Source organism: Geospiza fortis, unplaced genomic scaffold, assembly GCF_000277835.1.
Source record: "Geospiza fortis unplaced genomic scaffold, GeoFor_1.0 scaffold11, whole genome shotgun sequence".
Lineage (NCBI taxonomy): Eukaryota > Metazoa > Chordata > Aves > Passeriformes > Thraupidae > Geospiza > Geospiza fortis.
This window is the reverse complement of record NW_005054304.1, coordinates 2490721-2506330: the sequence shown is the minus strand read 5'-3', so window position 1 is coordinate 2506330 and position 15610 is coordinate 2490721. Positions and strand designations below refer to the sequence as shown.

The window sequence follows — 15610 nt, the reverse complement described above, 5'->3', positions numbered from 1 at the left end:
CTTACCTTTTGGGGGTGGAAGCACCCTTACAGACACATCTTCCAGCTTCTTGGTGCCTGAATTGCCAGCCAAACAGAAAAGGATATAAAAAATAGTATTTTGAATGGACTTGGAGTTCTTGATGGTATTTAAGAAGTGCTTCTGACTTAGGGAAATTTTAGGCCTGGTGATTGTACCCCTTCTTGATCTGCTCTGGTTTTTCACAGTTCTCATTCTCATGGATTAAACTAGAGCTGTTCCCTTGTATGTTTCAGTACAGACTTGGACCATAGGTTAATGTTGCCTGGACTGGTGGAAACCCAAACTCAGTGCTACCAAAAAAATCATGGAAGCGGTGGGACAGTCTGTTTATCTTACTATTTGTCAGGGTTTTCAGGAAGTAGCTTCAGTTCATCGTTGCATTTTTCAGCCATGAAATTGGTTGGCATCTGGCCAGGCTGGTAAGGCTGGAGATCATGTGTGGTTTCCTGCCAAGCCAGCTCTGGTAAAAATGAGTAATTGTTGAGTTTAGATACTGCTCTTCATATCATGGTGTGCACAAATCAAAAGAGGAACTCCTCTGCAGGCTTGTAGCTGATTTCTGTTGTCTCAAAATTTAATTATGTGAATTAATTAACATCCCAACATTGTGTCTGTGACTGTCTTGAACTGTTTTTCCGCAGCTTGAGGAATAAATGGTGATTCTTTACCCATTTTAGTTTTAGCTTGCTCAGTGAAAGGCTATGTGTCTTTTGGATTTTATTGATGTAAAATAATCTGAGCAGTATTTCTTCTGATTTTGAAAGATGGCATGCAGTAAGGGGGATATTCATTAAAATAATTGCTTAATTTTTACAGGTTAATTGTTTAATGATACCAGGTAAGTGTATCTCTAGAAAGATGCTTGTTAAAAATTGAACTTTGCATTTTAAAAATGGACCAAAAAAAATCAAAAAGGAGGAGGCCAGGACAGGATGATGGTCCCTAAACTCCACTTGCCTCTAATTAACTTGCAGATGAGCACATTTCTTTCCCTTTCCTAACCCCAACTCAAACACCTTGTGGCCCTTTTGGCTACAATTCTTGAGTTGCATCATCCAGTCTTGAGGCAAATTCTGTCTGGCACAGCTTCCTCCTTTTTCCTGGTGTATCTGAACCATTGTGGAGTGGGGGAAAACAACCTTGCTGCAGGAAAGCTACTTTGGGCCTAACACACACATGCTGCTACATGCACACATTTGAAAAATATATCAAAGTTGATCTTTATCTAGGAAAAACTTTAGTCAGCTCAAATAATTGTGTTAACTATTTTGTCTGAGAGAAAAAAAGTAGCTGGAGCAGGGATCAGATTCTTGCTGCATCTGTTCTGTGTGACAGCATGAAACTGATGGGAACGTGGGTTGTCTGCTGTCCCTTTGCTCTGCTGGCTTGAGGCTGGATGAGTCTGTGATGTCTAAATTTATGTAAGAACTAACTGCATACCAGGGCAGGGCTGCGTTGTATAGGGTTTGCTACACTCTGGGGTTATTAATAGGTACTTTTGGATAATGGAATGTGGTAGTACAAATCTATTTTTCTGAGTTTTTACAGGAATCTGACCTCCAAAACACCCATTATTCAGGAGCACTGAAATAATTCTTTTGTTTCGTTTTAGCATTCATTATGGTTACTTTTTTAACCAAATAATAAGTCACTATTAGCTTGCAATCAAGCTTTCACCTTGATTTGGAAACTGCTTGTTTAAAAAAACTGTTTCTGTGGTCTGGAGGTAATAAACAATTGACCAGTTTTAGTGGCATGACAAATGAAAGTACACAGCTTCTTAATTTACTGAGAAACAGATGTCTTGGCTTCATTAATTCAGAAAACTTTTTAAAAGTTTGAAGTAGAAGAATATCTGAGTTCCCCTGATGTTTGGTGTGATTTACCACAGGATGAGTGGTACAGTAAACACTGAATAAAGGGGGCAGCCCTGCATCTAGAAAAGGCTCTTCTTGGCTGCAGATTCCTCTGGTAACTATCACAGAAAACTTTCTCTGATGGACTTCTAGCTTTCCAGGAAAGGCTGAATCCTTTCCAGACTAGTTGGTACATCATTTCATGGGATCATTTGAAGATTTATTAACTGTGTGAGGAAACTTTGGTTATGCTTTTTGTGTCTGTTTTCTGTAGATGCTGGAGATCTAACACCTGGAACTAAGTACTTACTTGATCAAGGATATTTATGATACCAATATTTTTTCCCTGATCTATGAGATTCCTATTAAAATGAAAATATAAGACATACCCATAAATTAATGTAAGAGCAAAGCTACTTTCTGCTTGGTTGAACTTCTGGATTATTGTGGGACATGAGCTATTTATGGGGAAGGAATGTTTGCTGTCTCAGAGTGGGATGCAGCTGTGATGCTGATGGGGGAGGATGGGTGGCTGCACAGCAGTGCAGCTGCTGCTTCCCCACCTCCTGATGCAGAAAATGGCAGACTTGAAGGTGGCAACAGGGATTTCGCAGCATCTTTAACCTACTCTCCTCAGTAACTGTCCCCATCATCCCTTGTCTATGATTCTGTTTTTGTCAAAGTTGAGATCAATTTTATCTTCTTATTTTACCATGATTTGTTCATGCAATGACCATTTAAAACATATATGACAGTGCTGTTTGGTGTATTCTGTGTATCTCAATAGAAACAGTTACATATTCCTCATTTACTCCAGAAAAATTCTCTTTCATAAACTATTTTCATTCTCTGGTTACCCTTAAACTGTAGACATTGGTTGTGCTGTTGACATTAAAGATTAGTCTTGCTTTTAACATTAAAACATGTAATTCATCTGTTTACTTAAGCTGAAGTTGGAAGAAAACTGTCTCTTAGGCAAGTAACTGATAGTGTTAACTCTCTGCTTTTCATGGTCCTTAATACAAATGCTTTTTTCTTATTTAGAATTCTCAGAGTAAAGTAAGGATCTGATTATTGACACTGCCAAAGTATTTCGGGGTTTTTTTTTCAACTTTGGATGCCAACAAAAAATATTCTTAGACTAGCCAGATGGAAAAAGGAGAAAAAAAGGCAGTGGGGAGATATGTCATGCTCAGTTAGGTAGAAGCTTAGTTCAGATTTCTGGTAAGGAGGGTCTGAGAGCTTTTACTATCTGAGGTTCCTTCAGATAAAAAGCAGAAGGAATTGAGGGTTTTAAGTATTTGCTGGATATGAGGTAGGTGTGAGTCTGTGCTGGTGCTTTGGGGGTATCTGTTATTATAAGAAAGGGTGACATAAGGCAGGGAAGGGGGGAAGAAGGAAGGATATTTGGGTTAGAAACTGAGGGGTAAGTAGTACCAGCTAGACACACCAGTAAATTGTTAGAATCAGCCTAAGATATTTATTATTTTCTAGATGGGGCTGGTCTGAACCATGAACAGCCATAAAGGCAGAGCAGAGGGTGTCTGTTGCAGAGGCACAGTGAAAGCTCAAAGGCTTGGATGAGTGTTGTGATTAGACCAGGGAAACAAGAAGTTCATTTACATGACAGTTTAAAAGGATCCATGCAGTCAAAAAAATTTAAATAGTATGCAAAGGGTGGTGAGAATGTGAAACAAGTTTTAAGTCTCATGATAGTAAAATTGGATCTTACACCTATTTGTGTAGGATGGGGACATGAATTGTAGAAGCAGCTTGATGGCAGCTCTAGAAAGATGGCCAAGCTGAAGGCACTCAGAGCCTTCCCACAAATATGACGAAGGGAAGGTGAAGAGTTGATGGCTGGAATGTTGACAGAAATTTGTGAGATGTCATACAGACATACTGCTTTTGTACTGAGAACCCTCATGTCCTTCATCTGTTCAGGCTCTCTGGCACCCAAAAATGAGTGAATATGAGAGAAAAAGGAGGGGGATTGACATTTTTAGAAGGAGAAGGTGAAGGCACCAAGAACACCAGACTGTATGCTCAAAGAATAATATAAATGAGCGTTAAAGGCAGTCACATCTTGCATGTTTTATAAGGTAAGAGCTTATTAGAATTCAGGAGGTAGGAAAGAAGAGTAGGAAGTTTCTGGTGCTCCTCTTCGAAAGGACCTGTCAGTCCAATGTGGCAGTCAGCTTTTTCATAGGAGTGGGAGACCTGACAATGCTGCTCACTGGAGAACAATGCTGGAGATAAAGAGGAGTGAGAGGAGAGAAATAGTAAAACAAATACTAGACTATCAATATTAGGAACCTCTGACTTCTGAGGTCAAAGGAAACCCATAAAGCTGATTCAGTTCCAGTAATGTCCTTAACATGCACTTAAAGAAACAAAACATGTCAAAACTTAAAAGGCAGGTCTCCAGCAGCTTAGGGTCTTTACTGGTTCCACAAAGCAAACTACAGGAAAAGGGCAGGGGGGTGGAAAAAGAGGAAATAGCGAGAAGTCAATGTATGTTACAAGTTCTGAAGAAGTGTCAAAAAGAACTTAGTTATGATAATCAATGTGTAATCAAGCAGAGATGTTCACAGGTAGGTCTGTTGCTAGGTGAATATTTTGAATAATGCAAAGTCACCTAACTTGTGACTTCGAAAAAAGGTCTCTGGTCATGGGGTTCTATAGCTTGGCAATGTTAATTTTTAAAATGCCTTGTAGCTTGCTGAAGAAGTTTGAAGCAACTGGAGGAATGCTGATGATGTAGCAGTATTTAGAAAGGTAAATACAAATCTTTGACAAAGTATTTGCACATGGGACAAAGTTAGGAGAATTGCAAGTAATAACAGGCTGTAGGAGTTATGGTTGTGTGCTAAGCTGCACCCATTCAAACAAAATAAGTGTGGTTGTATTGAGAAACAAATGTACAGATTTTAGAGGGAAAACATAGCCCAGAATTACAGAAGGGAGCACATCCTTAGAAACAATGACTCTGCTAAGTCTGTTGGTCACAGAGGCCAATCAACTCATCATATTATTAATTTACATTAATGGCCAAAACAAGTGCCAGCCCTGGATGTGCAAATGGGGCTGATGATTAGAAGTAAGCAGTGGAATTAATGCCTAATGTCATTCTGATGGAACCACAGCAAAACCCCATAGAATCACATCTGATGTAGCCTCTTCAGAGAGAACACTGGGAAATTAACAGCTTTATAGACCAGGTATATGATTCCAAAGCTGCAAAATCCCTCCCAGTAAGAGATTTGGTGTAAAACTTAAAAAGGAGATCATTGAAATACTGTCACACAGCACAGAAACCTGATATGAGAGGCAATATATATAATAATTAGTAGAGCATATTTACATGGGTCATGCCTGAAAATAAAGCCTAACAAAGTGAAGGTGCATGCATTGATTGGCAAGTCTGTTAATTAATAACCAATTGATTCTTCATTCCCTTTATCATCTGCTGATGTTTTCGGACAATGGCTATTTGGGAGATGTAGTTTGACCCCAATGTGAGATGGGCATTAATCAAAAGCAGGTTATTAAGCTGGATGAAGAGATAATGAGGCACAGTTCTGTTGCCTCTGCCATGTACAGGAGTTACTATAATTTCTGAAGTTAGCAGAATTTTTGGCACTGACATACAGGGTGAGGTCTTTGTGATGTTGCAATCATAGCAATGACCCTATATTTTGAGGATTTAGGTTTGGAGCATATATTGTTTTTAATCATGAAAATGTGCTAGATGGTCATTAGTCATCTGTATTTGCCGTTGTACAGAATTGCCTCTTCCTGAATAAAAATATTGTTTTATTTTACAAAAGGAGATAACTGAAGACATCAGAAATGTAAAGTGTCTTTGAACATGTTTTTAGAGGGTTTTTACTTAATCCATTAGAATTTAGCAGGCGTTTTCCTGTTTAAATACCTGATTCGTTTTTACTGTGCAAAACCCAGTCTTAGTTTTGGGAGTTCAGTGCAGTACAGACTGTGAGAAAACACTGACTCAGGAAGGAAGAAGTAAAATTTGAGGAAAGATTAAACACACAGTTTCATTTAAGATAATGTCAAACATAATTGCCTGTATACTACAGTCTCCAGTGTTGATTCTGCTGTGCGTGACTGAAGTGTTCAGTGTTTTGGGGTTTTTTTAACTTCTGTGTGTTCTGGGAAACAATTCAACAGAATATCCTCTACTTTCTGTAGCGAGTTGGTCATATTTGCAGTATTAAGACGCAGATTAATATTCCTTTCAAATGTGTTTTAGTAATGCTGAGTGAATGGTTGAGGTAAATGTGGCCTTTTAATATGGTATATGTGGTTTGATAATCTAGACTGTGCCACTACTACTGCTTTGGAAGGAAATCAGGATGGATTAAAAGGACTTAACTCTAGTTCTAAGGAATTTAGAAAGTAAGGTTGCAGTGCCACTGTCTGATCTCTCAGATGTTTATCACTGTGACACATACATCTGCAAATGAGATGTAATTAATTAGTTTTTACCTGACACTCCTGTGATTCTCATGTTATGTAAATGTGAAGCAGCAGCACCATGGCCTTGGTGCAGTGGGGAGGTGCCAGGTGAGCAGGATTGCCACAGTGCAAGTGACTCATTTTCCCAGGTAATGTTCTCCTCCTCAGAGCACATCACACTTGGTGCTATGGGCTAATTTAGATCCTTAAATTAGCAGCAGCTTGGGGAGAAATTTCCAGATGATCACCTTTATCATTTCACTGTTTTCAGTTGTATGTCATTTTACTCTCTAGGGAAGTTGTTCTCTCAGTGCTGCTGGGAAGGGGTGAGGATGAGATGGCTGGGGAAGCAGCTGAGGGCTTTGCTAACTCTGAGCTATTGTAGCAGAAGAAATTGAGGCTGTGACAGAGTTATGAGAAGGATTTTTTCCATAAAGGGTGGCTTTTCATTGTCCACATTTGTTTTGTTGTGGTGTTGCACTTTTCGTTAATTAAGAAAAAAATCATAAATGAAATAATTGCAACAGTAGTGCTTAGCTTGATGGAGTAGAATTAAGCTCAGTTGTTCCCTGAGCAGATGCTAGTTAATTTAGAAATAGAGAGTAATGTTGTACAGGACTTCATCTTGTATATTGCTATATATGGGAGATATAACTTGTCAAGACAGCACAATATTTGAACAGCTTTTGATTGTATTATTTTGATGCTGTGTTAGGACATAGTTGTTCATTTTTTCCCCAAAGAACTTTTGGCCCCAAAAGAGCAGAACTCTTACAAAGATGGTGGGGACAGCAGTATCTAATCCACTCTAGACTTTTCTGGTGGTGTTATTTGGCAGGCTTGTGGGTTTTGTTCATGAGTGCTACTGGGAGTAGGATGGATAGAGGAAGGGATGCAGGGAGCCTTGTAAAGGGTGGCTGGAATCGATCCTTATTACTGTTAAATATAAATATATTGAAAACAGCTACAGGCCCCACTTGAGACTGCTGGCTTAGCTGTGCTGGATACTTTAATGCTTGCAATCATCCTCATTTCATGCACCTCTTTTAGAATTTATGACATGTCCAGCTGATGTTTAAAAAATAAAGATTGAAAGGAAAAGGCTATGTGGGTGAAGGTTAGCTTTTCAGCGAAGAATGTGCTGTTTGGCTTGATGTGTCAGCATGGTTTGCAGTGACCTCTGTGACACATTGGTTACTTCATCTTATGGTCCTTGGGATAGGAAAGCTATTCCTTTAATGTTTTCCTAATCAATCATATTTGAATATGTTGCCTCTCAAGTGATATCCTAAGAGTAGCCTAAGAAAACAAATAGATCAGAATACAGTGAACTCTCTTAAAATAACACCATTAGAAAGGAGTAATAAAAGTAACATTTTTGGGTATTGTGTGTTTGTTAGAGATCTCTTGCTTATTCTGACCTTTCTAAATGTCATTGTTTCATGTTTGAGAAGACTGTGCTTATTGTATTTGAGAGCACTCATTTCCTCAAATGTGTGTTAAATTATCTTTAGAGACTGTGTTTTTAGGGAGATGTGCAAATGTGCATAGCCTAAACTGTTTTCTTATCAGAAGTGTTGTCTTTGTCTAAAAACACCTCCCCAAAATTTAGCATTTCATTCACATAAAACTCAACTGGAAAGGGACTGGGAATATGTTGTATGTGAAGAAAGCCTGGTGGGAACAGTGGGGGAAATTGTGCAATGATACCTTTTGGGGAAATACTGGGAGATTTCTTGTCCTCCAAAATACCCAGTGGAGATGGAACAGAAAGGTTTCTTTCTTCTCTTACGTATTTCAGGACGTTATCTCCAAGGCAGACTATTTGGCTTTATGAGATAATTCCTTGGCTGTCCTGACTTGTTCTCTCTTTCCTAGCTGACAGTCACAGCTCTCCCAGAGAAGACACCCCAACTGGGAGCATGGATTCTCTTTCTTCCCAGTCTCCAACACCTGCATTCTCCAGCAGCCCCCTTGAGCTCTTGGATGAAAATCACCTTATCATGGACAGCGGAGATCTTGCAGGCTGGACAACAAATCTGTAAGTAACTGAATATTAAGTAAGGATGTTTCCACTGGTGTGATTGTGAAACACATTTTCCTTTTCAGTTTGGTGAGGAGCGATTTTTAGAAATTGCATATAATTGTGTTTGTTTTCTTCTGCTACAAAAAGATGTGTTTATGTGTTGCGGTGGAGCTTAGAGCCTACTTGAATGCTTGTAGGAAAAAATGTTCTTGTTCTATTGAAATCTACTTCATTTTCCTGTTACCTGTTATAACATTTTAAATGGTTTTACATCCTTTTTTATTATTTAAGCGGTGAATATATGTTATTATCTATGTGATGTTTTACCCTAGTTTTATTTCAAGAAAACATTAAGGTACATTTAGATGCTATACTGCTAAGATTTTGGGCCCGGCTTTGGGTTTGGATAAACACACTGTAATGAGTGTGTGCTCAGATGCTATTGTCTAAGAACATTATCATTTTTAATCTCTTCTTAACAAATTAAGTGCTTGCTTTCCAATGGAAGTGCAGTCTGTCACGTTCAATGGATTCTGTAAGTGTTCTGTTTTTGAGCGTGACTTAAATTTAGCAAAAATTGACATCAGAATGTTAGTCCTGACTCTCTAATGAGTGTGCAGGTTTGATACACAAAAAGCTGACCATAACTTGTTTTTAAATCAGAGTTGAACTTGAATTGAATTCTCTGGTTTGCTATTCATTCAGACTTTAACCACTATCAAGACAAACTTTTCCAGCCTTTAGTGCCAAGAATGGTGGCAGGAGCAAGTCTGGAGAAAAGATCTGTTACAAATATTTTCCATAATGGCATTCTGAGTAGCCAGCTCTGGTGATGAAACAAGAGTAAAATGTATGTGTAGATGTACATAACACGTGAGAATATATAGATAGTCATAGAGTAATTATTAATAATAAACTGCTGACTTGAGTCTTTATTAACTAGAGTAATTTTTTTCTCTCATATGTATTGAAAGAATTCCAGATTTATAGGTATTTTCCATTGTTTCTTCAGTAGAGGTCTGAAGTTACTCTTCCCTTATCTTCTTGTACTATCCTCTAGAAGTGAGTAGAATTAGCAACAAATTGTACCTACCAGAGAGAGGTGCATGTGTGGAAAAGATGCTGTAGTTGGTATAAAACTGGACTGTCAGTGAAAGCTAATTAAGGAACACAGGTTTAGCAGAACAGTGATAATGTCACTTCAGAGAATAAAAGGAGGAGTGGTGGTTTTATCCAGAGAGTTTGGGAACTCCAGGTGTTTGAAGGAACATTGCAATTTTTTTTTGTTTGTTAATTTTCATCAAAAATTATACTGCACTGGTGTTTTGGAAACCTGACTTGATGGCTTGAGGTTTTCTGCTCAGTTGGAAACAGTACTTAGAGTTGTCTTTGGAAGGAAAAAAATAAAGGTGCATGGTATGTGCATTTAGATAATTTGTCAAAAGTAGTTTCTTTCTTCCACTCGCCTGTCTGTGAAGACTGCTTAAGAGCTGCCTCTGTAACAAGCCTGGACAGTGACAGAATAGTCTGTGAACGTTACATTCTTTTTTTCCTCTGCTTTCTCACCTCAGATTGGCTTCTCTTCCCCTGCTAGTTCAGATGACTCAGAGGGCCCTGCCTTGATAAATAAAACCCAAACCAAAACATAGGGCAGCTCCAGTGAAGTGATGGCAGAATGTAGCTCTGGTAGCTCTCACAGCTCCAGGAAATGTAGCGCTGGCTGTTGGTTGTAGACTATTCTCATCAGAGGGACCAACCCTTAGAGTTTGGTGAAGAGCAAACCTTTCTGTTTGTGCAGGATTTCAAAATGTTTTGTATTTTGAGCCAAACTGGGACAAAATCAACCCTTACTTAAATCCACAGTATCATCTCTCAAATGGTATTGCAGGTGTTCACTGAGCTGCAGCACATGCCATAGTGAGTCTAGGGGAGATGAAATTACACCAGAGGATCCGGTTCCTCAGGTTGCTCCTGATGTTTGTAACACATGGGTGTTCCGTGTCGGAGATCGATCACTCCGGAGTTATGCAGTCAACAGCGTGATGGTGACTTCTTTGTGGCAGAAGAGTTGCTTGCAGCTTTTCCCAGGGGAGGCATGTTGCATTGTGGGTCAAGATGTGTCAGATATTTCAAGAGCTGGTTTACACCAGTAGTTTGCTTTAAGCAAGAGTACGTGATGGGTAGCAAGAATACTTTTTGTGGTATTTGTTTTCAAGAAAGAAGAAGCTTGTTTTTTTTCCAGAATGATAGCTGTTGTCACCATGATGTTTCCTGGCAGGGATTTTTGTGATGCATGCCCTTTCCTTGTCCCACCTTCCAAAGCAAGAGCTACAGCTTCCAGCATGGTGAGGTGAGCACCAAATGGAAGCAAATACACCCTCACCTCTTGATGGGCTCTAGGAGGGGCTTCATGTCCAGAGTGGTGAAAGACGCTAGGAGAGCAAGGGCTTTGCCATCAATGTGAAATATCTCACAAAGCCCCGACTGCTCAATTGTCACGACAGTATTTAGAGATGGGCTGTGCATACGGTGTAACGTGAAGGTGATGTTTCACATATGTGCCATTCTGAAGCCCCGTTAAGCTGTTGGTTTTCATGTCTCTGATGCTAGATTTTCTCTGAAAGCTCAGTGTGGATCAGACATATGTCCTGTGTTGTCATGTGCTGCTGTAGGGGTGAGTAGAGACTTGGGTGATGCTTGGCAGGGGTGGTTCTCAGTGAAGACCTGAGTTTGCTGCTTTAAGACTATTATGCACCCTAAACTTTCTTTAACCTTTTTCCTGAAGTTATTTTTAACTTCACGCTTCCATTTAGAGCCAAATACTAAAAATAAATACATTTTATTTTTACATACACTCTATGGTAGAACATAGGGGGGTTTTTTCCCCTGTCAATCACCAAGTTACACAGTAGTTTTTGCAGACACAGCATTCAAACTCCAAATACACTAGGATGGGTGAATTACCACTTCCACTTGATGGAGCACTATGTCATAAACATGTACTGTTTGAAAATACCTTCTATCCAAGGATGCTTTGCACAAGGTGATCTCCAACATAAATTCATAATTATAGTTGTGAGCTGGGTAAAGGATTGCTCTCCACTAGTATGGACGTTTTTTCCCTTTAAGGTAGAGCAGCAAAGCAATCTCAGTTTAATTAACAGCATTTACATTCTTCCTTTTTTCCTCTCTAACTTTCCATACAGACTCTCTCCTACACAGTGTCTGATTTTTCTATTGCATTTGCCCAAAAAGTAAGTAAATCTGCCACATCTTTTCTTCAAGAGGCTTGAGGGCTTTTTGCTGGAGGATGTGACCCTTACATTACTTTCAGTGCCTTCCTAATTGGCACTGAAAAATAGTGCACCCTAATCACTCAGATTTTTATTCCTGTGGTGAAATTTTTAATAGTTTAAAACATGTAGTTTCCTAAGAGGAGTTCAGGATTTCAGATACTAAGAGGCTGGATAGCCTTTCTAAGCTAGTCCCCAGACTGTTTTGATAATAGTGATGGTCTTGGGCTTGGAGATATGGATTAGAAGGAGTTATGGGTTGCTGTTAAACTGCATTTGAACTGTTGAGCTATAGTCAATCCTCCCTTTTACCTGCAGTTGAAAGTTAGTGATACAAAGTTTGAATTTCACCCTATTGCACTATGGCTTTGCACATGCAGAAGATAACAGTGATAGCTAAACTGGATATACACTTCAGTGTCTAGTAAATATACCTAAGCAAGTAAAGACAAAGCCAAAAATTTAAAGTCCTCTTAATAGTGAAGGAGGTGGTATTGCCAAAGTGTCAGTATCAGATGTGGAGGGGTGTAATTAAATTAAAACAGGGTGAGGGAAACTTTTTTTTTGCAGCTGCTGTGGTTTGATTATAGAATTTACTTACAGAATCATTTATTGATGATCCTGTCCTATTCAGCCTTTCCAGGGCTCTGGCTGTAATGGCAGCTCACCTCTGATGGATTAGTGCAGGTTTCCCTCATTGCAATGACTGATTTGTCAAAAGGTGGATTACAAGTCATGTCCTAAAATACTGTGGGCTGCCTTATGTCTTTTTTCACTTGACCTCAGAATGAACCAAAAAAGCTGAACACTTGGTATTCTCTGGACTCACTATGTGTTGTAATTAATCTTTCTGAGGACCTTTTTCTGATAAGGAAAGATTTGTTGCTGTAACTGGCCCCTTGTTGTCACGAGATTTCTTTGTGCTTACAGTACAATGCCCTGTGCCAGGGCTTATCTACAGACCTTACAGACTTACCCCTCACAGTGCTGGGTTTTCAGAATTGGGTCAGTCCTCTTTTTTTTGTTGAAAGTATCCTACACTTACTGCATGATCACTTCTTCATTCAAATAATGAAAAACGAATGCCTTGTTTCTCAGCTGGAGAGTTCATTTTTGGGATCTGAGACTGCAGGGTGTCTGGGTTTTTCAGGGGGCTGGAACATGGTGACTTTTGATGGTTGTTCTGGATGGAGTCATGATGCAGGATATGAAATAGCCTTCCTCAAGATGATACTGAGCATCTGTTTACCTTTCTTGTTCTTTCCCTCTCTAAGCCTTTGGGATTTTGCAGTTGAAGGGGATGGAAAGCATTCCTGTCCCTCAAACATTTTCAGTCGTGTGGGTAGGTGCAGGGCTTGTTAAATCAATTACATTTCTGGGCTAAGAATGGTAAGATTCATAGTTTCCAAACTGAATCTCACCTTGGATGCTTCTGTAGGAGCATGCAAGGTACAGTCCTGACAGTCCAAATACAGTTCAAAGCCCAGAGGAGAAATGGAAGCGCCAATATAAATGGATTTTCAGGAACGTGCAAGGGACTAATGGAAGATGAAATAATTCAGTCTTTTTTTTCTAATTTCTTATGAATTTTTCTTAATTGGTTCTCCCAACAGTAAAATATTCTGTTACCCAGTTCAATGGTATGTGAGTGCTACACTGTGGATCTAGTTTTGGGGGTTTTAATACGCAAAATGGTGACAAGATCTGTGCTGTGCAGCATCCAGAGTCTTTTTGACCAGGTTGAGAAGATGTTACTCATTCTTCATGAAATCTCAAGCTGTTCAAATTGCTGGTGAGCAACCTGATGTTAAAAGAGCCATCAGATGGCAAGGGCGGACAGAGATAGTGGTGTTCTGCACGTAGCAGAAGCCTTGGAGATAGTTATTAATTTTGTTTGACTGCTTGGTGAATTCCCATCAGCCTTGTTATATCTACATCAGTAAACTGCGTGTCTGGTCTCCTTAAAATGGCAATACTTTCTTTTTTGTGCTTTCTGGCAGTGGTGTGAATTTGCAGTTCTACATAAATGATGAGTGACTTCGGTTTCACTGTCTTGAAAACTTTTTATAATATCTAATGTCACCATCCTGTTTTATTGAAAGAAGGTGCTCTAGCTGCTGTTGGGTCATTGTGCTTATTCTGCAGTTTGTTTTTGTTTCAGCTGCCACCTCTTCAGTGACTCAGCACTTTGAGAGCGGGTTTAGCGGAGCAGGCACTTCTTTTCGTACCCTTTCGTTATGCAAGCAGAGCAGGAGCCCTCATTTTGCAGCTTCTTTGAGACAGGCATAATATAACTCAGTCATGTGGCTTGTACAGGACAGACCTTGCCATCTCCTTGGCTGCCAGGGAGCTTGACAGCAGCACTGCTGTGTGAGCACAGGGTAAATGGTGTGTGTGCTCAGGGCAGGGAGGGCTGTGGATGCAATCACTGGGATGAGCTATAGTTTCCTTTTTAAATTTTTTAAAAATATTATTATTATTCTTTTCTTTTCTTTTCTTTGCATTCCTCCAGGGTAACACAGCCCCCTCATTTTTTTTTTCCCTGAAAAGGAGCAGTGGTGAGCTATGAGCTTATAGATGTACATATTTCACTTTTGCTTTGTCTGAATTATAATTTAAAAATGCTTTAGCTTGGGACAGCTGCTGTAGACATTAGCTTTGGATTTACCAGACTGGCGTGAAAGATCATTTCACTAATGTGTTAGCTGCCTCACTGAGACTTCACAATCCAAGTTAAAAACTCCTCTATTTCAGTGCTGACTGATGTGCTCTGTATAAATGAGGGTTCAGGAAAGCTGCGTGCATGTCACATACTTGAAATTTTGAGGATGCAGTTTCTTTCCAGGGGGAACACAGATGGGGAAATTCTGGCCTTCTGTTTGTCTCCAGCTTTGCTGCAGCTATGACAATTTCTAGAATTTTGGCCACATATTTTTCTGCTCCCCACTCCCCAGGGCACAGGGGATTTTAACGTTCAGAGAGACGTGGTGGTGGTCACTACTGGCTTGCATAAAGAATCATCATCAATAACCAACACCCTTTGATACACACTGTCATCCTGTAATGAAACCTTTCAGAACGCTTTCATTGAGTTTGTCAGCCAGACACTGTGATACGACAGCCACGGCGCTGCCAAACTTGTCTGAAACCCTTTTTTTCTCAGGAGTTGCAGTGTAGATTCTTTTCACAGACTCTCTTCCTTGCTCTCAAGATAAGAGGCTGCTCTTTAGCTGTGTTACCTTAGGAACCAGCCAGATAAACATCCAATAAAATCTTGTTTTCAGAAATTTCTTTCTGAATATCAGTACAAAATCTCTAGCTTATTTTCAGTAAAGCCATTCTCCCCTCCTCCCTTTTCCCATCGTTCACTATGCTAGACAATAGCTTTTTTCTCTCAAAGAGAGATGGTAATGTCAGCCTTTTTGGGTTTTTTTCCTACCCACGGAAAATGCATTGCCTTCATTGCCTTAGGATTTCTTCAACATACCTCCTTAAAGTTGAGACGCTGTGTGATAACCCGTGCAGTACTTTCTAATATAGCATCATCTTGATAAACAAGGTGTGCAAATCTTTACAGCAAGGCAGCCTTGCTGTGACAAGAGCCTTTTCAAGGAAAAAGCAATAAAATCTAACCTTTTGTTGCTTACACACCGCCACACTGGAAATTATTTTTCTCATTTGAGTAAAACCTTCTGTTTCAGTAACAAGAATTAAGTGGTTCCTGAGGTAACCAAGTACAATAAATAAATTAAAAACAAACCAACAAACCCTCACAACCAAATCCATAAATTCTAGGATGTTCTTAATAGTTAAAGCTATCAACATTTTTTTCTTTGTTTCATTCTTCTTACTGTGGTGAAGCTATTGCTATTGAAAAATGTGTTGGGTTTTTTTGTCTCTTGCTGGATGGTAGAGCATGATCTCTTGCTGGGTAA

At 39.4% G+C, this 15610-nt stretch overlaps 1 protein-coding gene across 1 annotated transcript in view; it reads left to right on the top strand.

Annotated features, from left to right (window-relative positions):
- The window catches only part of ARHGAP10 (Rho GTPase activating protein 10), a 145468-nt gene that overhangs the window by 117295 nt on the left and 12563 nt on the right, over positions 1-15610 (top strand). Inside the window, exon 22 of the mRNA XM_005418204.3 lies at positions 8235-8397. Within this exon, the coding sequence (XP_005418261.2) occupies positions 8235-8397 (163 nt within the window). The remainder of the gene's footprint in view (positions 1-8234; positions 8398-15610) is intronic.